General features: G+C 36.6%; 1 protein-coding gene across 7 annotated transcripts in view; it reads right to left on the bottom strand.

Moving 5' to 3' along the window:
- RGS12 (regulator of G protein signaling 12) overlaps positions 1-24,881 on the bottom strand; it is an 83,884-nt gene that overhangs the window by 42,578 nt on the left and 16,425 nt on the right. For all 7 annotated transcript variants that reach the window (XM_083861135.1, XM_083861136.1, XM_083861134.1 and 4 more), the window contains one exon: positions 19,502-19,621. In XM_083861135.1, the coding sequence (XP_083717261.1) occupies positions 19,502-19,621 (120 nt within the window). The remainder of the gene's footprint in view (positions 1-19,501; positions 19,622-24,881) is intronic.

Here is a 24,881-nt window from a genome sequence, read left to right as displayed (position 1 = left end):
ACTGCTCCCAAAAGTCCTTTTTAGATGGGCAGAGACAATCAGTTGGTACCTGAGACAAAGTCCATACCTAAAACTGACCTGCAAAGACTGGAAAACAATATGAATTAAAACAATACCTCATGCACTTTAATTTGCTGTAGTATTTGGAGATATGTGGCATTAAAATGAAAATTCAGTGTTTTGTCAGTCAGGTGACTGTAAAAACTTTTCCTGTCAGTCACTTCTGACCGTCACGGAAACAAAAGGATGTTCAGAGTGCTTGCAATAAGCTAGAACTTAGCTTCTAGTAAGTAAGAACTCCTCACCACCTCTACCTATATTGTACATGAGATTTTCAAGGACAAGTAGTATTCTAATGAAATGTTGAAGTTTATGTGCTTATCTACCCTAAACTTGACCATAAATGTTAAATAAATAAATCATAAACTTGATCTACCCTCAACTTTGATCATAAATGACCTCAAGGCATCTATCACTTCATTAAATGACCATTGCCCAAAGAAGTGCCCCAATGGTTGAACCTTGACACTCAGCTGAGTGAAATCTGGAGGACAAGAGATTTTTGAACCTTTAGGAAACTGTCTCAATAGTTTAAAAATGCCCTTTTCATTTGTACTGCTCCTTAAAAAGCTAGGAAAGAATGCCCTACAGTATCCACAACTTCTTCTAGGTCAGAAATACACAGAAGAAGAAAAGCAAAAATATACATACAATTCAAGCTAACAGCTACCTCTTCATAGTTTGTATTTTTTAGCCATGGCAACAAACAATCCCACTCTTCAAAATTCACAAAAACCTTTAGTAATATCTTCTCCTTTCTTTCTCTCTTTCACTGCTGTTAACACTCTCTGAAGAACTTGTTACAAACTGTTGTGGCCTCACCATTCCCATCACCAGGAGAGGATCTGATCTAGTCTTTGACACAAGTGTTCTTGGACTTTCAAAGTCCAAACTAACCTCTATTGACATCATTCCCCTGGTGTTGGTTCAGATAAACACAAATACACCTCCCATGAAAAAGATTTGAAAAATGGTGACACTTCTTGCTTAACTACATAAATGCTTCTGGATCTGTGACGCATAATAATGTAACAAAAAGTATATCCAAGCATCTCTCTTTAATAGCTTTGTTTCAGGTATCAAAAACATACTTCTGGTCCCAATCCTTCAGTGGGGCTTAGGACATCTTTTCTACTTCTGTTTTGCACATAAGTGCAAAATTCTATTCTGCATTCAGAAGCCATAACTTAATTGATGTTTGTTATTTAGAAAATTTAATTAGTATCACTGAAATCTGATTTATAAATGTGATCGCTGCTAATTTCTTAGTCACATCACTGTACGGTACAGTTAATGAATAAACAACTTCAATGTAAAGAAGGAAGAAAAGGATGACTCAAAGTAAAGTAATAGTATCAGTTTACACATCAGACAGAAAAGAAACAAAGCAGTTTCAAAATATCTGTTTCTTAGGAATGGTCATTTACTTTGTCAGCTTTCATTAACCTAGATTCAAACACCAAGTAGAATTCATCATGGTTTTGAAAGGTATGAAGCAAAATAATAGGATTTTCATGATACCAGAAAGAATATTCATACTACTTCTGCCAAAAACTGGGAAGTTAAAAATTTTAAAATATAATTTTAAAGGGAAAATTATTTCATAGAAAAGCTCAATCATTAATGAGAGTTTTATCTCAATCTATTTAGCATAAGTTAATGCAGTGAACTTTCTACACACCACAGGTTGGTTTTGTCTCTTTATTTCAAATGCTTTCTCTACTGCATGCTACATTTTGTGTATCAACATCTTAAAATCTCTCCAAGCAAGGCCTTCAAAATTTCTATGTTAGAACATTTTAGAAAAACATCTATAGGAGGAATATTTTTTACATTACAGAATCACTAAAAATATCTATCGTGTTCCAAGCATTGTCCATTTATTTCTATAGATCACAGAATAAAATCCATTTTTAAGAACATTTCTTTCAATTCATCTGTGTAACTAAATCCACCTAATTCAATAAAACCTTGAAACTAAAGCTTGTAATTACTGTGTAAGATTTCACAGTAATATGTTCAAACTACATTTTGTGAGTACTTAGAAATCTTAGTTTAAACCTGTCAGAAATTGCATGCAGTCCACATTCAGACAAAGAAGTTTCTCTTCTAAACTGTTCAGCTGAAACTTGTCTAGATTTGTCTTTGAAAGGTATAAGTTGCAAGACCAGATTTTTTTAAATACTATGATGATCTCATTTTAAAAATACACTTTATGTTGGGGGCTGTTTTTCATTCTTCAGCACTCATGTTTCCCACCACTGGAGGCTCTTCAGGCAAAATTTGATCTACTGCACATAAAAAGTTTGATTATTTGATGAAATTTAACACTACACACATATTAAGAACCACCTATTGAAAAACATATGTATCAGAAAACTATAAAATTGAACAGCTCCTGTAGGAAACCATTTCTGAAAGAGGAGGAAGGACAGGGCATGGACAGGGCATGACTCTGTGCCAGTTAGAGCTAATGTAAAGATTTTTTTAAAAAGTATTTAAGTGTTTAATTCCAAATGACAGAACACATATGTTGTGAACGTACATATGAGTTATCATCCAGAGATAAAATCTAATTGTATGAAACCATCAAATCTTTCACAACCAGATAAGAACTGAAATTGGTTCTTCAAATTACCCCAGTTACCAAACTGGTTTAAGAAAAAGCCCATTATATATGCCAGGATTCTGATGGTTACAAATTACCAAAATTTAAAAAATAAACCTGATCTAGGAGAGCTAAAATGCCTTCCAGTATATCTCTTCAGGGGAATTCTGCTTGCTCATCTAGCTGGATTAGCAGCTGAATTACACAGACACTCACACACACCCCGCAAAGTTGGGGGATGCAACTCTGCTCCAGGGACTTCAGGGCAGGATCTTGATCTCTGTGATTTGAGAGAGCAGCTCAGTGCCAGGGCCAGCAGGCTGGAAAGTGACTTCCCAGTTACCACACAGCATAAAAGATGCTCTAAGTCTCTGTGAACTGGCAAATGCTTCAGCACATATTTGGTAACATAAAGTTCTGAATAAGAGAAAATATGTTTAAGTTCATCTTTGCATCATCTCTCTTTGCTAGGTGGAAAAACCAGAAGCGCCTGTGAGCTTTTGATGTTGTCTTCAGGATCTGCTAGCAACAAATCTAAAATAGTTTAAGCTTACAGTAATTGTCAGGGAGAAAATCAATTGTGAGTACCTAATTTTTTTCCACAACAGAAGTAGACAACGTAGTACCTTGCACCAACAAGGTACAAAGGGAGAGAGGGCATAGAGGAGAATAATTCATAAGGCTGAAAGTTCATAAGGTTGGAACAGGCTGTATCTTTTAGCTTTCATGGCCTATAACCTGCTAGATGTGTGCAGCTCTGCATGAAGCCTGTCTGATGACATCTTTCAGGTGACAGTAACTCTTACCCACTTTGTTCCATCTTACATATTCCATTTTACATGGATCAGGTCCCAGAAAAGTGACTAGGTACTCTCCAATTCTGCCATAACAACATCATGCAGAAAACCAAAAAATACCCTACCTATAGCCCAGACATTACATTGAGCAAATAAATCCATGTGTACAACTACCCGGGTAACACAATACAAAAATGTCCTTTTTTCTCCACCTTGAGATTTGTCACTCAAGTCAAAGTCATGCTCAAATACTGGAGTAGAACAAAGGGAAAGAGGGGGATACTGGCAGGGGTGACACATACTGGGAAATGCCAGGCCCTAGAAATAAAATGGAGCAACATGAAATCATCTGTGCCATTACAATGGGGGTGAGTGCCTTCCTGAGTCAAAAGAGACATCTCTGTTTCCCACTCCTCCTGAGACACAGAGAGTACAATCTGTAAGGAGAGTGAAGATGTATTTCTCTCTCCTATTCTAACAATGACAGAATCACAGACTAAACAAAAACATCTGTTCTTTTCCTGGGCATCCAGAAAGATTCAGAATAAAAGGGATTAAAAATGACCTCTCTGTCACCTTTCCAAAGCACACTTTCTTGCAATACAGGCACCGACTTCTTGCTGCATCCAAAGAATTCTCTGAGTGCTGCCAGAATCTGTTACTTACCCAGTACATCACTTTACATCATTCTATAAAGTCCCTGTAAATAAGCCTTCCAGGTTAGAATAGCACACCTAGCTCCACCAACCTTTTAAACTAATTTTCTCACATGATTTCAGTATAGAGGATAACATTAGGAAATCTGTTGGGTTCTGAAGATTTACAGGCTGAATACAAAGAGCCAACTTCCAAACGTTCTGTCGCTTATCTCAGGGAAAGCCTGTCACTCAGATGACCATCTGCCTGCATCTAGCTTTGTTCAAACTACTTCTTAAATCACCTGAAGCAACTTCTCCTTTTGCCAGAGAATGAATTATGAGCAGATCCCAAGGTCTTCAGTCACATTACTCCAGGATTTACATGATACATATGTATTTTTAAATATATTACAGCATCAACATAGTTCATGCCATGAACTCCAGTGGTCTCTGGGAGGGGAGGGAGATCATGCCTCAAAATATGGCATATAGAGTTCTGACATTTAAAATAAAAAATAAAGCCATATTACTCATCAATTATTGCTAGTTCTTCCTTGTAATAAATAATCTCAAATGTACTTCTCACCTAAAAAGTAGCATAACACTACAAGCTTTTTATCCCCATTTCAAAATATTATTGCAATTAATTTCATGATTTAGAATTATTTGAGAAGAGTGCCCCTTCAGAATGCCACTTAAAGGAAGACTATTACACAATTTCACTTTTCAATTCTCTATCACCAAATTGCATTCATAACAGTTAACACAAAAGCATTCTATATGTAAGAGTTCTGAAGAAAAACATACTGTACAACTATGTACAATAACTTTACTGAATACATTCAGTATAATTTTGTCAAATATTTGAATCTATAAAAGCAACATATGAAGAATAAATGATGTGACATTTGGAATTCCTTTAAGAAATAAATGTTTAACTTTTTACTTCAAACAAAACCATTCCTATCACATACAAACACAGTGCCTTAAGTGCCAAATCCATCCCTAAAATGATTTTTATAAAGATATATGCAAAATATATACAGTCTTACCTAAAGATATAATATTGATATAATGGTACAGAAAGCATATACAAAATACATTGCACAAAATTAAATAACAGTCACATGTTATAATCATACTGGCTTTTTAGCTTTATACATATTGGGCACAGTTCATAAATACATATCAAAATCTCTGTGTTAGTTGGTATAACAATATGACTTTTCTCTGAGAATAAAATCCAGTGTTTGCATTTACAAAGGAATTTTAACTCAAATACTTTAAAGTAAAAAAGCTTAAAGGCTAAGCAAAAGCATTCTGAAGCTGATACCATTCTTCTCTAATTTCTTGCCAATAACAATAGCCTATTCTAATTTCTCACTGCAACAATGCCTTGCTTTAGCTAAATATAATTCATATCACTTACCCGCTCCTCGTAAGAAACAGCAGTTATTTTTCCTAGCAGTACTCTTCCTAAATTCATCTTCACTTAATATGGAAAAAGCATTTCCTTAACACGTCGGCTTCTCAAAGATTAAACTAAAAAATTCAACGCTGTTCCATGCCTGTACATGCCAGTAAAGTTTAAAGGCATTTCGTATGAAGTTCTATTTTACTCCCTTTATGTTACCAATAGCAACAGGCCAATGCAGGAAGCTGTGGTTCGTCAGGGATTCAGATTAGATCTCAATTATCTCTCACCAGAAAAGCTCGATCATTTTATATAAATCATGCTGATTGTATTTGAGAACGTTTCCTATAACAAATCAGGAAAATAAAACGATGCTGAACTGTATGGTAGTCCTGTATTCAATAAAAGAGATTTCCAAGACAGTTTCCAAAAAAACACTAGTTAATCACCCTAACATTAGTTAGAGAAACATTTACATAGTAAATCACTATTTTCAGAGGTTTACATAATGCAAGCCAGAACAAAATAGGACCTCAAATAGCCCATCCTGCTTAACTTTTCAGTGGTTAACACTATAAACTGCACATAAAAATCCGCAATACAAGGAGACTTGGCGCATTTCATTAAACCTAGGAGTAGCCTCTTGTCAGTAAAGACAAAATTCTTCTTTCAGAAACCAACTGCTGTTCTGCCCTTCCTCCCTCACGCCCTGAACCTGTGCTCAGCTGATGTCAGGAGAGTTCTGTGCACAGAGCTTCAGGAACAGAGAGCAAAATCGGCTCCCTGCAATGAAAGAGGGAAGTGCAATTCACTTGCCTGTGACAGCGGTGTCTTCAAGAGACTCTATATGGAAAGTACAGCATTTCAGGAAGTTTGCTGCTGTCCACAACAGTGACAGCACCTAAATCATTCACTGCTGTTATTTTTAAAGCAATCAGAACACAACTTTCTGCTAAAAATAAACACCAGAATTGCAATCCGGGAGTGATTATTGGGCATTTTTAGGATAGTGGGATGTCCTTAAGCCCTAGGTGGACATGCTAGTAGTTATCCAGGAAAGAGGAACTTTCTCCCTTGTTCAGTGCAGCATGTGGAACCCCCCACATGCACACAGTTCCTGAGTTGAGCCCCTAATACACAAACAACCCTGTGAAGAAGGCAAATGTTACTTGGAACTTATAAAGAGAAAAGATGAGGAAAGAGAAGAGTCTTTACTCAACACTTTATGGTGAGACTGACTTGCTACAGCCAGTATGTAAAAGCCTGCACATCTTCCCATTTTGCATTTAGGATGAAGAGACTTGGTTAACAGAAAAACTCCATCTTCTCAATTTAATTTAGAGTGATCAAGGAAGAAATTTAATTCACTTGCAGATGAAACCTATTCTAACTAGAATAACCCAAATGCTGTGATGGACAGTTAATTTTTCTGATTGATTACTTGTTTGAATAGGCACACCAGTGCAGTTTAGAATGTTCTTACAAGCTTTTAATACCATGACAAAATGCAATGAAAACAAATGGCTGGGTAGACAAGAAGAAATGTTTTAAAAATTACAAATTACACCCTCCATTATTCTAGGATTTCAGAAGCAAGTACCCTATGGTACTTGCACAGAACAGTTTTGCTGTGTGTGGATAAGTACTCTAAATGTGCAACTTTCTAAAGAAAAAAATGCCAGAGCTGTTTAAATACTGCATTTTGTTTGACACTAAATCAAGTGGAATGCAGAATGTATTTTCTTTGTCAATACTTTAACCAAAGAGCAACATTATTACAAATAATCAGATGCATAATAATCCTTACAATGGATGAGTAAAAATCACAAATGGATCAGAAATGCTCGAAGAACTTTCCTGTGAACACCTCTTTAGGGTAACACAAAACAGGACTTTTATCAATAGCACTTACATTTAACACACCACCTAAATCCTCTAGGAATCACCCTAGAAAGACCAAAAGTACAATTTTAACAGATGAGAATGTTACCCATAAGAAGGAATAAGAGAAAACTAACCCCACATGCAACAGTGGGATGTAGCTGCAAGACCAGCAGCTCACTGGAGCAACTGCAGTGAACGTTGTTGGGAACACTGTGGGTGGGCAATGTTTTACACATTCTAGGCACTCACACTCAGCATTGTAAACCTAATAATCCCTTCATTTAAACAGACATGAAGAACTGTTGATTTTGTTTCACTGAACTAAGCATTACACGTCCACGTTTTTTCCACACAGCGATTCTATGAACACTGAAAAATAAGCCCAAGCAATTAGGCAGCAGCAGTTAATGATCATGGCCATGGAGTGTCATGTGGCACTGAAAGCCCTTTAAAAAATTCATATCCCTCTACATTTTCACAGCTTATTTCAGCAGCTACAGATATAAAATCTTGTGATTTTGTGTAGCATATTTGGAAATCGGGCATGCAACCCAAGAGGTCAAAGGTCAAAAGCAGAAGGAATGCTAATTTGCAAAGCTATTAATGGAAAGTGTTAAAATATGGTACAACAGCTTTAAAAGCCTTATTCAGATACACCAAAGATGACATTTGTAAACCCACATCCATCTGCTTAGGAGCTAAACTGTGGGAAGGGGTAGTGACCCCAGATAAGGTTGATCTGTTTTTCTCTCCTAGCCTCCCTCCATTTCCTGCTCATATTTGCTTTTGTACATTTGTTTTCAGAGCAGAAAAAGCTGAAGAGAAAGACAGAATGACAGGGAGCCTGGATATGTTTTAACTTGCCAAAAGATTAATAGGATTTATTATATCCCTGCCTCCTAAAGAAGAAAACACACACACAAAAACCATCAGGCAACCAGAAAGAGGCAATCCCCTGGACCAGCTCCTCGTCACACAGAGTCCTAAACTAAATGAGACATTGGCAGACTGCACCACCAAAAAATCTTAGAATCTCATCAAGTATATGGATTTTTTCATGTCATATTAAAGTAACAACTACTTGCATGACAGCCACATATTCTTAATATATTTAGAATAGAATATAAATCATATTAAGAATATGATTTCGCTCACTGACCCCAGTTACTGAAATAAAAAGCAAGAGCATCAAAAAGCCTACACATAAATTAAGAAAACCCTGCCATAAAATATTTTCCCCCCTAATTCTCCAAATTTCCTGTAATTTGTCTAAATATATCTTTGTCAATGATTTGTCAGCTACTCAATAATAAACAGACCCCATATGTGCTACTGATGAGAAAAGATCCTCTCATTTATAACACTGTGGATTCTCTCTATGAATTTTGAAGCAAGAGTCCTTCCTATTCCAATGCAATATTAACAAAAATGTTTTGAAGCCAAACTAGCTGGAACTTGCTGGTGTATAAATAACTGAAGTACAAGCTGCCTTGTCAGACACTGAGACTTCCCCTACAGTAAATCCCGCGAAGCAAAGGGAATGATGCAAACGACTGCTCCGAGTGCCCTCTGCTGTCTGCAGCACTGCCCAGACTCCTGTGCATGTTCTCAAGTGCTAACTTCAATGTTTGCCATCCAGAAATCCACTCTAAAAAACATATCTGGTTCTATGAGCCTTATTGTAAAGTTTGGAAAATAATTCTACGGGACCGCAAAATGAAAATTTAAAAAATATACTTTGGCAAAACTATCCGTGAACAATACCTGGATTTATTTTCCCCTTCTGTTGATCAACATTTTAAGACAACTGAATTCTCTCCACTAATAAAAACATGCAGAAATAGCATAACTTGCACATCCAGAAGGAAGGTAACTTGCAGTCCAACGGAAAACAAAAATTAAACTGCATATTAAAGAGGATATGATTAAGTGACAGATCACTGAAAAACATTTAGTCACTTCTGAATTTACTACTAGTGATGTGGCCCCTAAACATTATCAGATTTTGAAGAAATCAATGTAAAAGTGAGCAGGAAAACTATTATATTTTAAGTAAATAATGCATATATTATCTTCACATGCTTTGCAATTATTTATTTCCCTCCTGATTTTAAAATATGAAATTTTTGCTGCCATACTTTTAGCATTTAAGACAATTTTATTCTGAGATATACAGACAGAAAGAATAATACTATAATGTCAAAATTCAGTAGTACAGCTAGGATGCTTACTTGCAAAATAAGAGTTTTCTGAGCAACAAGAAGTCAAAACAGATTTAAGTCTCTACACCTCAGAAATTTTGTATTCTATAAATACCTTTCATTTATTTTCAGATATTTTAATAACTCACACCATCTGGATCCTGTTTTATTGGATAAAAATCCAGCTGGAAGAAGAAAAATCCCTTTAGCTGCACAACTTTTAAAAAAGCACAGTAACAATTAAAAGGTAACATATCTGTAATGACATTTTTGCTTTACGGAAACATGTGCAAGTATAATAAAAATTTAGTGCAAAGTTTATAAAAAAAATTAGAGAAATATCTGTGTATCTACCACACTCATTTTACAAACAATACAATGCTGCAAAAGAATTTTAAACATGGCTATAAAAATGGTGTATTCTTAATTTTATAACAGAGCTTATATAGAAAGTCAACTTAAATACTTATACTTACGAACTTTGTCTCTTTAAAACCTCATTGAATCCTTAGAAGCATAATTTATCATATTTCACTGCAAGATTTCTTAGCTCAGAAGACTACTCATTAAATCATATTCCTGTTTTCTGCTCGCTTTAGACAAACAAAACTTTATACTTACAGACACTTGACTATCAGTAAAAGTTTTCTCCATGTATAAATGGTTTAATATCTCATTGTTAAGAAACAGTCCTTCAAGTTTATTATTACGCTCTTTCTGAACACATATTTACTTCTTCCAGAGTCCAGTAAAAAAATGAGGCTCCTCTGTCTGTTGCCCTATCAACACCTCTCCCATTCTCCTCCCTCCCCAGCACATTCCCCGCCCTCAGTACTGGTTCTGTATCTTCTCATCAAAAGGAACAGGCAGCTTTCAAAATGGTGTTGAGGCAGGTCCTGCGTAACAATAAAGCTTCTCTAAAGACAACAGCCCTGCTGAGGAATCTGCTAATGTAAAATACATTCACCCAGGGCCTACAGGACTCTGTCGTAAAGGTTTGTCCAAACTTGTTTCAGCATTGAGTCAACATCGCTTTCTCATCCAAAGTAATCCCTTTTTTAATACATTCCCCTTTGATGAGCTTATTACCTGAATGAACCAAGTCACCAATCTCTGCTAAAAATAATTAAAATATAATCTAAAAATACTTTTAAAAAAATACTGTTAAAACACAGAAGACAGCAAATTTCTTGCAGTTTCTGGCATGTGTGTACGTGTCTCGGTGTGATTACAATCACATGTATGCATATTGTGCAACATATCTCATCCTACCAAAACTCTCTGTGTTCTTGTGAGTAAGCAGGGCATTGGCATTTACGAGGATCATGTTCCAAGTGAAACATTACTCTCATAATTTTCAATACCACACCTACCTTCCAGACAGACCTGCAATATCTGTGCATTTTCAGAAAAAAACACATGCACTTTCTGCCCAAAAATAATCCTTAAATATCATCCTCCAGCAGTTCTTTATCCAGAAGGAAGTTGGGGATGGGCTTTTTACTGTATTTTTTTTAGTTTTAGAAGTACTAGTGAAATGCTTTAATGATTTAATAGTAAATAAAAAACAGTAGTAAGTAAATAGAAAGCATATAATAAAAGTTCTGGCTGGTTCCTTTTTTTTTTATTTCCTAAAGTTTCACTGGAGAGATTAATGCATGAGGACAGTGAAAATTAGGTGGTACAAACTCCTACCCAAATCCCAGCCTTTTAAGCATGAGAGAGAATCAGAAACAATTTGCAGTTGCTATCCATTTGTGCTGTATGTATCCTGTGATAATGCTCTAGAAATACCAATCCAGTTCATTCAGAAAAGCCTTATTAATTCCCTAACACCAACCAGGTCTCACCACAGAGCAAAAATCCCTCCTTAGTTATTTTGTCCTGTGACGTGACAAAAAGACATACCAGGTGACAGGAGGAGCAGCGAGGGAGGGCAGGGACGGAGAGGCACCAAACCAGTCAGGCAGTTCCTCATTCCCACTCATTCCAGGAGCTGCCTGGACAATCTCAGCAGCAGCAGCAGCTCTCAGCAGAGCAGTGGCCAGAGCCATCTCCCACAGCACTGCAGCACAAACAGGGAATGCTCCCAGTGCCCAGCACCAGCAGATGCTGCAGCCAGTCAGCCCTTCACAACAACCTCACACCAAGGGAAAGGCAGCACAGCTTCCTGTGCCAAGAGGACACCCACAGCCCCACAGCCAGGGAAAAGCACTGTCCACCCTCACGTCTCTGCACATGATCAGCTCAGAACATGGGTTTATCAAACCCAGTATTATGTTTCCAGTAGTGGCCACACACATAAGTCCACCAATGAGCAGCACAGGGCAGCATATCACACATTTGCCTGATTACATTCTCCCAGACTCCAGGTATTTTTAGTTCAAGAGATTTCCTGAACCTGGTGTGGCTTGTCTCCTTAATAATCCCCAGTGGCTCTCTTTTCCAAATACTTGTCCACTTTCCCTCCAGGACATGCAAATTTCTTGCATCCACAGCACTCAGTGGTGAGGCATCCCACAGACCAACTCACCTCCCACATGAACAATCTTGTTCTCCTGTTTGTTTTGCTCCTGGCTCCAGCTATCTTTAATTAATGGTGTCGACTTCTTGTCCTAAAGGATGGAGTGAGCCATCAATCCCAAGTACTTTTCCTATGCCACCCATGATTTTCCACTCTTCCTTACACTTTTTCTAAATCTTTTCTTCTTCTAATATATCAGAATATTTTAAAATAAAGAGACCAGGTATGGAAAAACAAACCACAGTTGTATGCAAAGGAATCACCTATTCCTTCCATAATAAATCCATAATACAGGATTTTATTTCATTGCTACTGTATTGAGCTGTTGTTTACATGCAACTCTCCCTTATAACTCAAAGGCCTCACTTCTGAGAAGAAACAGTCTGCTGACAAACACATACATCATTTCTTATATGAAGCTAGAGCTATTTTGCCTCATTTGTATTACTTTACATTTATCTGCATACATTTTCATCTGCCATTTTGCTGCCCAGTCATTCAGTCTTATAACAGCAGCCTGGTCTCATCTTCAGAGACAGCTCTTGCCCTTGTTACCTGGAGTAACTTCACCTCACTGCTCACCTTCTAGGGAGGAGCCTTAAAAGATGCCCTTGGATCAACAAATGTAATATGTTGATGTTACAACATATGTAATACATAAAATGTAACTGCAGCAAGCATCAGCCTTAAGCAGGAAATCATTCAGCATTTCAGAATCAGCACAGTAAATAGTAGCATTTTGAAGAATGCTAGGTTAGGGAGAAAGAAAACAAGAGCTCCATGTGTGTGAGCATTGACAGTTCTGTCACTGCTCAAGGAAACCAGAATCAAAATAACAGAGCCAATGCCAAAGTATCAGTATCTTACATTGCTAAAGTAAGGAATGCAACCCCTCTGTAGCTTCAGGTGGTTACTTGAACTTGCTCACTCTGTCTGATCCTTGTAGTTCCACAAACTGCAGAGGTATTTACAGCTGTGAATTCAGCTGTGTCCCTTTAATCACACATTTTAAGAATGGCAGTACTACAAGAAAATTAATTTATACAGAATACAAGTTTATCTCTAGTCCCTGAAAGCACATATTGTGTCTCCAGTTTTGTGGCAGAGATGGGCTTGTGTTGGAGAGCCAAGCCTGGAGGCAATAAAGGCTCGGACAGCACTTGAGTGGCAGGGTCAGACAATCTACTGATTGCCTCCTCAAGAAGAAATCTCTCTATACAGTGCCAACTGCCTTTGCACATATGGGGACCTAATTCCCTAAGGAATCCATCCTAAGCAACACTGTTAGTTTCTTCTCAAGCACCACAGCATGGGGTGAGCACAGCCCATATGCACCTCACGAAAGAAAACAAGAGATGAGATCCAGCTCTCAGCATATTCTCTGACTACTCTGCTTTTTACATGCAAATTTACATGGGAAATTTCCACAGAATCTAAAGTAAAGAAAATAACCCAAAAGCAGGAGAAAACTCTAAACAGTAGCATTACTGAAGGATAGTCATTTTACCAATTGCAGTAACACAAAATAAATCCCATTATTCTCAGTGTCTGAGGAAAAAAAAAGTACAGTTTACCATTCTGGATTGTATGTAGAAATAAGTACCTCAAATTCACAATAAAGAGGTTGCACACAACTGTATTGGTCTTTTGACCAACCCACCATTGTCAGATACTTTACAAAACAGTGCAATGAGCACAAAAACTTTCCATGAAAAAGTCTATAAATGTAAATTTCAGAGAGTGAAAATCTTTTTTTAAATTATGGTAAATTATAAAAAACATATATATATAAAATACAGAGGTTTTTTAGCAAAAACCTAACAGTAATACTAGAGCACAATCTGTGGAGAAAAATAAAACGTATACTACTAGCATGATGTTTCCTTCTTCAAAGAGATGTAAATAAACTACCTGATAAGATCCCACATGCCAAAGTAAAACCCTGAGGATGATCCTTAGAGAAGGCTGGAGAGTCTGAAATTTTTAACAGAGCAGTCTAGAGAAGCAAATGTGAAACCAAATGATGCTGGACAGCACGACAGTGCAGACAGGGCATCCTCTGCCTGCCCCATGTGCTGGCAGTGGGGTCACTAACCAGCACAGGTGTGTGGCCACTGTGCTGCCCAGCAGCTGGACAACTCCAGCCAGGACTGTAGCAGGGCCTGAACAGAGCAGAATAATGCCTGGCACAAACCACTGGATGTGTTCAAAATCTTACTGATCAGCTCCATGACTACATCAGTAATTCAAGGTAAAAATATGGATGTGTAATGTCATGACTGACTTACACTATTTACAGCTAGACATCATGGGTCACCAAGAGGGTTTGAGCCAGTACAGTCAGGGAGCCTGAAGCCACTAAGGAACCTCTCCCTGCTCCAGGAGCTGACCCTGGTGCAAAGGGAGAAGAGAAACAAGAACCTCATCTGGGGGCACAGATTCATAAACACATCAGCATCAGGGGCTGCTCAGTGTTTGTAGTCAGACTTCAGAATATCCATATATGAGACTGGATTAAGCCTTTAGGAACTCATTATCAGCATGCTAAAAATACAGTACTGCCTTTTACATACAAAAATGGAGATTTTCTCATGCATACACAGTTACTTCACAATTGGCCTTTCCTTCTCCTTTCATGAAAGCAGACAGCAAAACTGCCAATTGGTTGGTTATATCTTAGATAAAAATTTGGACAAAATATTGCAAAGATGCATTTCTTAAAGGGGGTACAAAGTATAACATATTTTTAACTAATTGGTGAAATGTAAGACAAAACTACACATTCTTTTCACATTTGGAACTAACTGTTATCAGCTGAGAATCAAGAGGCCTCTTGATTTAAATCATGTACTTACACTTGCCATAGTGGTGGCATTCTGGCCATGGTGATGATCTAAGAACATGACTTAAGCAACCTCTGCAGGGAGAGTTAATACTTTTTATTAGATCATATGAAAGTGTGGGAAAAGTTTGGGGCATGTTTAGATCTTCTTGTCTGATTTTCCCAGTATACTAGTTGGTCTAATATAAGCTATTATCTCCCTGTGTAAGTTTTTTCTGATTATTTAAATCAGTCAAACAAAAACAGGTACCCACTTAAAAACTTATTAAGTGAAATGAGCATTTGGGGGGTTTTGCCACGCACAGATGCCAAAGCTAATATCCAGCAGAGACATGTCATCCATTAGTATAAAAAACTCATACCAAAGAGATGTGCTATATGCTTTCAAACAGCAGATGAAATGCAAAACGAAGTTGATTCAGTAGAATTAACAAAACAGAAAAAAAAAAATCAAGCATTATTATCTATAATAACACCTAATAATACTACACTATTATTGGTTATAATTAAGATGGAACATTCTAACAAAAGTCCTCACACTGATTTTTAAAAAGAATACATTATATATTCCAACTTCGAAAACATTAATAAACTCTAGAAATTTGATACAACAAATGTTCTTTATAATATACATATAGCTTTAAGGTTTCCAAAACAGGATGAGAAAAACAAAAGCTGCAACAGCCATCTTTTTTTTGTCCTGATATTTAGTTAAAAGAATTAAATCATCTTTAATTTTAAAAATATCTCTGCATTAAATGATTATTTAACAATACTTAAAGAATTTGACACTTGTTTCCCTAAGAGATTATGTATCTCATTATACTACTCTGCCCTATTTTTAACCACAGAGGAGTGCAAAAAGTACAAGTACCAAAATGATTTTCAGGAAAAAACAGTTTTGAATGTTCTTCTTGGTGAGGAGGACCCTAATTTTTTGACTTCAAAATACTGCAAGGTTGCCCCATTTTCATAGACTTCAAGAAAAATTAAAGGATGAGTGGAATGGGCTTCAGTTGAAAATGTTACCAAAATTGGTGATGAATAGAAGAATTACAATTACTGCATTTAAGGTAAATTTTTATTTAGGTAGTGTCTGCAGTCTCACAGAGACTCCTTTAATGTGTTTATAAATAAAACACATAATGTGTTTATAAACATCTTTTCCAGAACAGAATTGTGCAAGAGGATGAGAGTAGTGGCATTTACCTACAGGGAAGAAAAGTGGGAACAAAGACAGGATCATACCCTGTCATTAAGCCAAATATTAAATAATCATAAGGTCCTTTTAGCTTAAATTACACCTTGAAAATATGAACCAGAAAATATACTAAAAAGTAAAATTGGTGCAAATCACAGAATGTTAACATGATTGTTAATGGACACTATTTCATAACAACAAATTATTCACATAGGAAAATTTATTGCTACATAAAAGATAAATCTGTTCTTAACCAGATTTCTTGTCATTTAATAAAGAAAATTTTCTAAATACATTTCTTGGGAAAACAACATAACTAGGGCACATACTAGACGTGCTCATTTTCTGAATTCAGTTCCAATTTAAAAAATAATTAATCATAATCAGCCCTGCTGTGAACAAGCACAATTTCCACAGTTCAGAAATAAAATTGTGCATCTTCTGTTTTGTGAGACATTTTCCCTACCACAATTATAGCACAACTGCACCATTAATTTTGCACTCTCATCCCATTTTGATCCCTGCATTTTTAAAATAATCTTGTATGAGTTTCTATTAGTAAAAACACCACCTAGACTTTAAGCCTACAAATTTGTCTGGTTTTTGTATGTATAATACAGCTTCTGCAGGTAAGAGGAAAATACTTAAGGAGGGGCAACTATACCATTAATTTTAATCTTACAAGAATTCTGTCTGTGCACACATAACCAGATGTAATCTAACAAGTTAAAAGAAAAAGTTACATTTTCTAGCGAAATCATGTTTTTATTTATTAAAATACGTATGGACATGCTGTATTCTTGGACAGATCTTTTTAAAAATAAATAAATAACAAATTTCAAAGAAATCACGCCACCTTATGGCAGCAGTCAGCAACACGGACAGCTGGTGTTTCACACACTGTTCATACGTCAACAAAAAATCCAAATACAGCCTTTTTAGACCTGTAAGCAATGAACAGTGTTCAGCAAATGCCCATAAAAGAAAATCCATGGAATCTACTTACACTGCTCAATTTAGAAGATTAATTTGGATGCCAGCAGGAATCAAACCCACAAGCTCAGAGAAGTGTTTTAACTTCCAAATTTCACATTTGGATGATTACCTTATCCATTCTGCTAAGATAACTGAAAAGAACACAAAAGCAAGCAAGTAGCCTATACAATACATTCATGGTCATTATTCCAAAGGTGGAGTCCCTAAGAATTTCCTGCTATTGTTATTTCCTCTTCCACCAACCCTAAATAGACAGCCTGAAATAAACTAAACATGTATTAACACCATTGTGTTCTACTACACATAGGGCAAGAGTACATGGGACAAGTGCTGAAGCAGCAGTGTTGAAGTCTGAACCAAAATTAAAACGCCTCAACACTATTTTATTTTGACATTAAAAGCTTTTGGAATTCTTCTCTGGACTGCTATTTCTCCTGGTGGCTGGGATATCTACGATATCATTATCTTACAGCATGCAGAGCAAAAAAAAGGTTTCAAAGTGAAAAGAAGTAGTTGGACAGAGAGCAGTCTGCACCCACAGGTAGTAAGGGCATTCATCCCAATACAGATTTGAATACAGACCATTCCTTTGTCCAGTTCATACTGTGATCTAGAATGAAAGTTTCCCCTTCCAAAGTAACTCAGTAACAATGAGAATGTTTGGACACAGATCGACTCTTAATCCCTCCTGTTGGTGCTCCTGTTTACATACACTAACGACCACCAACTAGAACATAATGAGGGGAAAAAAGGACTTTTTAGGCCAGTAACTATCATATCTTTCTGAAATTAATGGAAAGTCCCAAGTGCCTATTTTAATTGAATATTTACGCAACATGAAACAGCTCCAACAACAGAAATTAAATTTTATTTTTGATATTTAAAACACTCAAAACACGAGATGTGCAAAAAACCTATATGAAATTTCAACCTGTAAGACTGGAAAGAACCATGTTTTTGCTGTTGCATGTGAATTAATAGCACTCTGCTCTTTGGTATTCTGAGAGAATTTGCTGTTACTGCAACCAGAAATTCTGTCAAAACTGGATATATATAACAGCAAACACTTTCAGTTTAGAAGAATCACCATTTTCTGATTAAGAAAGATGTAGCTAGATGGTTCCCAAAACCCTTTATCCAGAAGTTCTTGCTATGTTTAAGTTAGATAGTTACTGTATTAAAGTTATGAGTGCAAAGAAATTAAGGGTTTTCCATAACTTGAAAAAAAAGCAAGGAACTTAAAAGAGAACATAGAAATAGAAAATATGAAAAACAGAAAACTAGAAAAACAGAAAACTAGAAAAACATCTGATAAATAAGTAATTACAGTTCCTACCTGCATTCCCTAAGCATGCCAGAAGCTCCTCCATATATTCTGGTCCCTAAAAATCCCCTGCACTGAGCTCCCTTCTCCTGTAGTTCAGAGTCAGTGAAATGCTGTTCTTCCTACATTTTCCCACAGCAGAAAACTCAAAAGTGTCTCCTTCTTTCCTTCTCCCACCTTAAATGCTTTTCAAACACCTCCTTCCCATTTAGAGGGCTCAGTGTGCCACATTCCCTCCCGTGCTGAAGGGTGGTGTAGTATGTATTCCATGGCTCCTGTGCCAAGAGCTCTGCACAGAAAATTTTTGTTTCTCCCCAGTCACCAGACTTCCTCCAAATAAGCATGGCAAAGGGGTAAGGGAAGAATTTCTCTATTCAGCTTCACATCACTGCAGGTCAGGTTTTCCTGAGGAGGCACACTAGGAGTGAAGATACAGTGAAGCCACATTCCTGCAGGTGGTTCCTACAGCAGAACAGGAGGATGGCTTTTCATTCCTTGTTTTCACCAAAACCAATGTGGTTTGGCCACTGAGACCCACACATCAACTGATGCTACACCAGATGTAAAATAACATAATACTACACTTAAAAGGACCCAAAATCACCAAGTTGATTAGGAATTCCCTTTTCTCAACTGCTGTCAAAATTCATCAGCTGAACAAAAACCAGGATATGATGAACGTTTTTCTATTTATCATGATACATTCATTTCTGAGACATTATGAACATTTTGATCAGTGTAAGTGTGTTGCTTGAATTTACACAGGACCAACTGTGATAAGAGAAATAAAGTCAGAATTCCCCACAGAAAGAATGGCCACTGCTTGCACCAATGTAACCTATTAAAGAAATTTTGAAAAAGACAGGTTGATATTCCCCTCACAAAAATGTCATATGATAGTAAGTAACTTTACTATACTAATATATGACTAACTTTCTTTCAGCAATTATCAGCATGATCTCCTGTAAGTTCTCTAAGACTCACGTCTAAATTTTAAGTGAAAGTTAATTACCTCAAGGTCATCCAGAGAGCGAGTAATACTGAATCGCTTGGATCTTCCAAATGATCTTCGAGCAGAAGAACGTGGGGGAGGAGCCTGATTTAATCCCATTGAACGTCCAAATTTTGCACCCTAAACAAAACAAAAAATGTATATTAATTTACTTCTTTAATTTTAGCACATTGCTGATCATAGTGAGATCTGAATTTTAAGGAAATGTAACAGGACCAGAATTTCAAAACAAGTTGGCCATTTGCCATGCCCCTGTTAAAATCACATACTAAAGTTCATTAAAGTTGACTTCTCCAGTCTCAAGTCAAATATCTTAAACATTCAGCATTAAATTACTGTATTAACATGAGTCATCAGTTAGGTTGCTAAAATGTACACATGATACATGTCAGTATTAAAAGCAAGAAAATCCTGGCTCTTTCCTGCCTTAACTAGGAACCATTTAACTACAAAATATTTGTTTTCTATAGGAAATTACCATCCTAGAAAACATCTCACCCAGCTTCTCTTGGAACAGTTCTCCACATTTTGAAAAATCTTACTTTCACTACTGTTTTTTTAAAAGCCTTGCTACTGCGAAGTCCAACTTTTTAAATCACACAGTATAAAATTGCAGGAATTTTTGTTCTGAGGAAAATAACTGCCACACTTGAATGGTCCATGACTAGAACTAGTGCTGCAGTAAATAAATCTAATGGTTTTCCCTTGTCACCATAATCACACTCTTTCTCCCTAAAAAGTCACTAGATGTTGGTTAAGCTACTCAGCATGTACGTATCAAGTTTATTCCAAATGGCAAAGTGTAAGCCTGAACCTAAAATTAGGCACACAGTTGGTGACTGGTGCTAAACAGATGTACATAAACTCACTACATTACAAAAGCTTGTGATTATGTGCTTGAAATTTTGGATTCCTTTCACTGTAACATTCAATGTGGGAAAAATTCTTCCCTGTCTACTGATGCTTTTTTGCTTTAGAAAATAAAAGACTTTAAATCAGAGCAAATTCCTCTCTGTTTCATGTCAGCATCATTCTTCATTAGAGTAAGCTTTAAAAAATATATTTATTAGTACTTTTATAATTGCTCATCTGGCAGATCTGTAATATTTATTAAATTTTCTATTTGTGTTCATTTCTTCCTTTGGGCAAGTTTCTGAGCTCCGACTTCTGAAATATTTTGGTCTCCCTTTGATCACTCATTGCAAAGTCTATGCACATCACGTTAATCAAAAGAACAACCACAAATCTCACATCCTCACAGCCTCATGCCAACAACCACTCATACAAAGCAGAGAAGAGCAGCCAGAGCATTGTACAGCCTCAGAGATGTCTGCCTGTTTGCTAATTCCCATGGAGACAACACCATTCTACAGCAACTGGGCTCTGGCCATCGCCAGTGTTCTCAACAGATTCTGTTTACAAGCTCAAAGAATTGTCAAGACAAAACAGGAATCTGGATCCAAAGTATGCAGCAGGATTCATCCCCTCAACAGGCTTGAGAGCTCAACTTCATTCAGTATTAAAAGTGGTCCATTTTTCTATGAAATCTCTTTCCCTTTCAGATTTCAATTTACAAAGGGTTTGGTTTTGTTTTTATTGGCTAAGTAGTAAATTGGGCAGGTTCTGCCAAAGCAACCTGGAAATCTAGCAACTGGATATTAGCTTCCAAGATTTTAAATGAGCATTTAAAAGTGCAGAAAAAACAAGCTAAGATGGCTTTTGCTCAATGATCAAATAAATGTGAAGAGAGGAAAATTGCTCTCTGTAAATGTTGACAAGCAACACCCAGTGGAATAAAGACGGTTCCTGTCTTTTTGAACATCTTTCTGAGCAACTTTTAAAAACATCTGTTCATCCAGGCAGGTACTGCTGATGTGGTTCACATCTGCCTCATCCCCTGCAGCCACACCAGCCTGTCCTGTGTGAATGGAAAGCTTACACCTAATGCAGTGATCTGTGCCACACAGTGAACTTCACCTCAAACCCTGACTGAATTCAGCAGTATCCACTACTGTTGCTGCACTGCTGATCAAAACATTAACAAGGCTCCTCCTGGATTGATGTTTCTGTTAGAACATGTTAGAACAACATGAATATACATGTACATCTACTCGATTTCACCAACAGTCCAGTATGACCACACTAGTTCTGTGATTTTTTTTTTCATTTTGAATTCAAGAATTAGTGATAAAACTCTCAGACTGCCAAGGACCCAGCAAATTAATGGCATCATTAGCGCGAGGTACTTTGAAACTAATGAAACAGTTACACGGTATGGAATGCTTAATGGTCTTTGATGTGTTTCTTAAAAGTAGATGCATGCCTGAGAGAACTTCATCTTTCATTGAAAATAAAAGGGAGAAAGGGAAAAAAAGAAAAAACTATCACTAGCAGACATATCTATTCAGAACAACAAATATATGTTCACTTTTCATTCTATTTCAACCCCAAAAAGAATATAAATTGTCCAGCATTTACTTAAATAGTGGAGACTGCTATATATGATTCTAGGAGATTAAGATAAGCATGTAGAGAACATGCACTCAAATAATTTTTGAAACAGTAACATTACAAATTGAAGGAAGAGAACCAACTGCCCAAAGACAAATCTAATTAGATTCCACTGAGAAGCAGATTCTAGATAAGATTAATTAGAACCAGATGCCCCATTTTGGAAGTCAACGCTGCTTACCTATTTGTGGTCAGAACACATAACAAAGAGAAAGAGGGAGAGCAGACAAAAAACACTTGTAAATTGTGTAGTATTTTCTCTTAGAAAGTAAATTGGTATCCAATCAAAGTTCTTATTTATGGTTTTTGACATTGTTATGCAAAATTGACTACTGAGCCCTGGGTGGAACAGTAAAGATAAGAAAAGGTTAAGAAAAAAGAGACCCTGGGAATAAAACAATGTTTAAGCCATGATTACAAAATATAAAAATGCACTGAGCTAACCATTTCCCCAACCCATCTGGATAACAATTGCAATTAAGAAAATATTTTCAACTGACAAAAAATCTCTTCCTTGCTCTGAAAAATCAAATTAATCATCTAGGAAATTAAGGAGGGCATTACTAAAAAACCCAAGAAGACTGCAATTCGTGATTATTTAATTTCCTGAGAAGTCTCCCGTTTCATCTTTTCTTGAGTCTATTCCAGATATTTAGACTATGAAGGCAGGCCTCCTTCTCCAGATCAATTATAAAAATGGCTGTGCACACACACACACACACACACACAAGGAAAGAATCACATATCTTAAGCAAACAGCACCATTTTGGCAAATGTGTTTCATGGGACTCTAAAGAGCTGGAAATAAAAGCATCCATGACTCAAACAGAAAACAGCCATTGAAACTACAGTGTACTAATCAGCACAGCTAAAGAAACCCACAGTATTTGAGCACAGAGAGATTGTTAGTGCAATGACTGATATTAAATGTCATTTGTCCAGTCTGTTAGAAATAAAGAAATCATTGTACTTGTAAAAGTCTTTATTACACTATTAAACAGATATTAAAAACTCTTAAATTATCCACAAACATTTCAGAACAATACATGTATGACCAAAAAAATGGCCAAGTTGGAGCAACCTGGTCCAGGGGAAGGTGTCCCTGCCCATGGCAGAGGGCTTGGAACAAGGTGATCTTAAGGCTCCTTCCAACCCAAACCAGTCCATGAAAAATAGGCTGTTTCATTCTCTGTTAGCTGCCAAGCTAAAACACTGAAATCTGCTGCATGAACATTAGGCTGTAGGGTTGTTTGGGTGGGTTTTTTTTAATACAGATTGTTTTTAAGCCCTAGAACTGTTTATTATCCTACCTTACAGATTCTCTTCCAAAAACAGTGTTGCTAAATCTATGAAACTATAAAAATATCTAAATAGTCAAGAAAAATCTAAGAAATTCTATCAGAGAACAGAAACCTAACATTTTACTAAGTGCTTTCACCTTACAAATTTTAGGAATCCAGAAGCCAACAGAAAAGCACAGAAACTTGTGAAAACAAGTGAACAGTGAACAGCATGTGCTTCAGCAATATATCCTCTCCTATTTGCAATGCTGATACTTGCCACCCTGCTACTACTATCTATCATGGTGAAAGTATAAAAGAACATATCTCTAAAAGCCTTTATCCTGTTATGATTTGGCAGATGGAGAGGAAAAACAACAAAGGATTAAAGGAATTAAAGTACTGATGCTCTAAAAAAATCCATTCCTTTTTCTACTCTTACCAAAAAAAAAGTAAAAATTAGAATGGATTGAAATATCAGTTAAATTTTAAGAGAAAAAGGACAATTAATGGCTTCTGTGTCCTTTACCTTTTTTAATAAATTACTAGATCACCTTTTTTTTTTTTTTTTAGGCAAGCAGGCAATGGCAAGTGCAAATATGACGAGGAGAGCACTGAAAACAGGTCACCAGGGGAGGACTGATACAGCAGCATTTTGTGATCATGTCAAGTGAGAATGGTTTCTGTCTGAGAACAAGAATGGTGTACAAGAAAAGCACAAATGAGAAAGTGGGAAATGTTGTACTTCATGTACAAGGCAGAGGGAGTGAAGAAGGGTGTGACTCATGTCAGACTGCAAACAGATGGACAGAAAGAACAAAAAGGTTCCAATATAAGATGATTTGCACAACTCTAATTATTTAAAGATAGAACGAAAAAGGATGGGCTCTTAAAAGTATTTTTAACAGATAAACAAGTTAGGCAGCAGTTTTTTCAGCAGTTTTTAGCAGCTGTGGCAGCTTAAGGGTTCTGCATGTACCCCTGACCACTCCTGCAAGCTCACAGGAGTGAGCTTTATTTTTGATATTTAAAACACTCAAAACACAAGATGTGCAAAACACCCATATGAAATTTCAACCAGTAAGACTGTGGAAAGAACCATGTTTTTGCTGTTGCATGTGAATTACTAATAAATTTTGTAAACTGGAGTTTACAAAATGAAGTAATCCTGTTTCTAAGCAGATCCACAGACAGTCATGCCAGCACAACTCATGATATTCACTGCCAACTCTGGCCTGAGCACAACAGGAACTCTCTTAAGCTGGAACTACCAAAGAAACACAACGTGAAACTGTGACAGCCAATATGTGACTGTGACCTGGAGCCTGAGTGCACAGAAGAAAGTCCATGAAACCTGATCAATTATTCAGAACACAGGGAAACCAAACACCTTCAGAAAACACCTTCAATTAGCTTAAAGGAGCTCCCAGCTATAGCATGAGCTGTTCCATGCTCCTTCATATTCCAGCAAATGCACTTATCAAGTATAATAACCTTGTAACTAATTATCCTATGCAACAACCTGAAATTTCTATTTTGTGCTAAATAGTCTTTGTGCCTCCCTATAGTTATTGTCTGGATATTACTAA

The sequence above is a fragment of the Zosterops lateralis genome (genome assembly GCF_965231275.1).
Source record: "Zosterops lateralis genome assembly, chromosome: 5".
Classification (NCBI taxonomy): domain Eukaryota; kingdom Metazoa; phylum Chordata; class Aves; order Passeriformes; family Zosteropidae; genus Zosterops; species Zosterops lateralis.
Note: the sequence above shows the minus strand (reverse complement) of the source record. Positions and strands in the feature narration are given on the sequence as shown.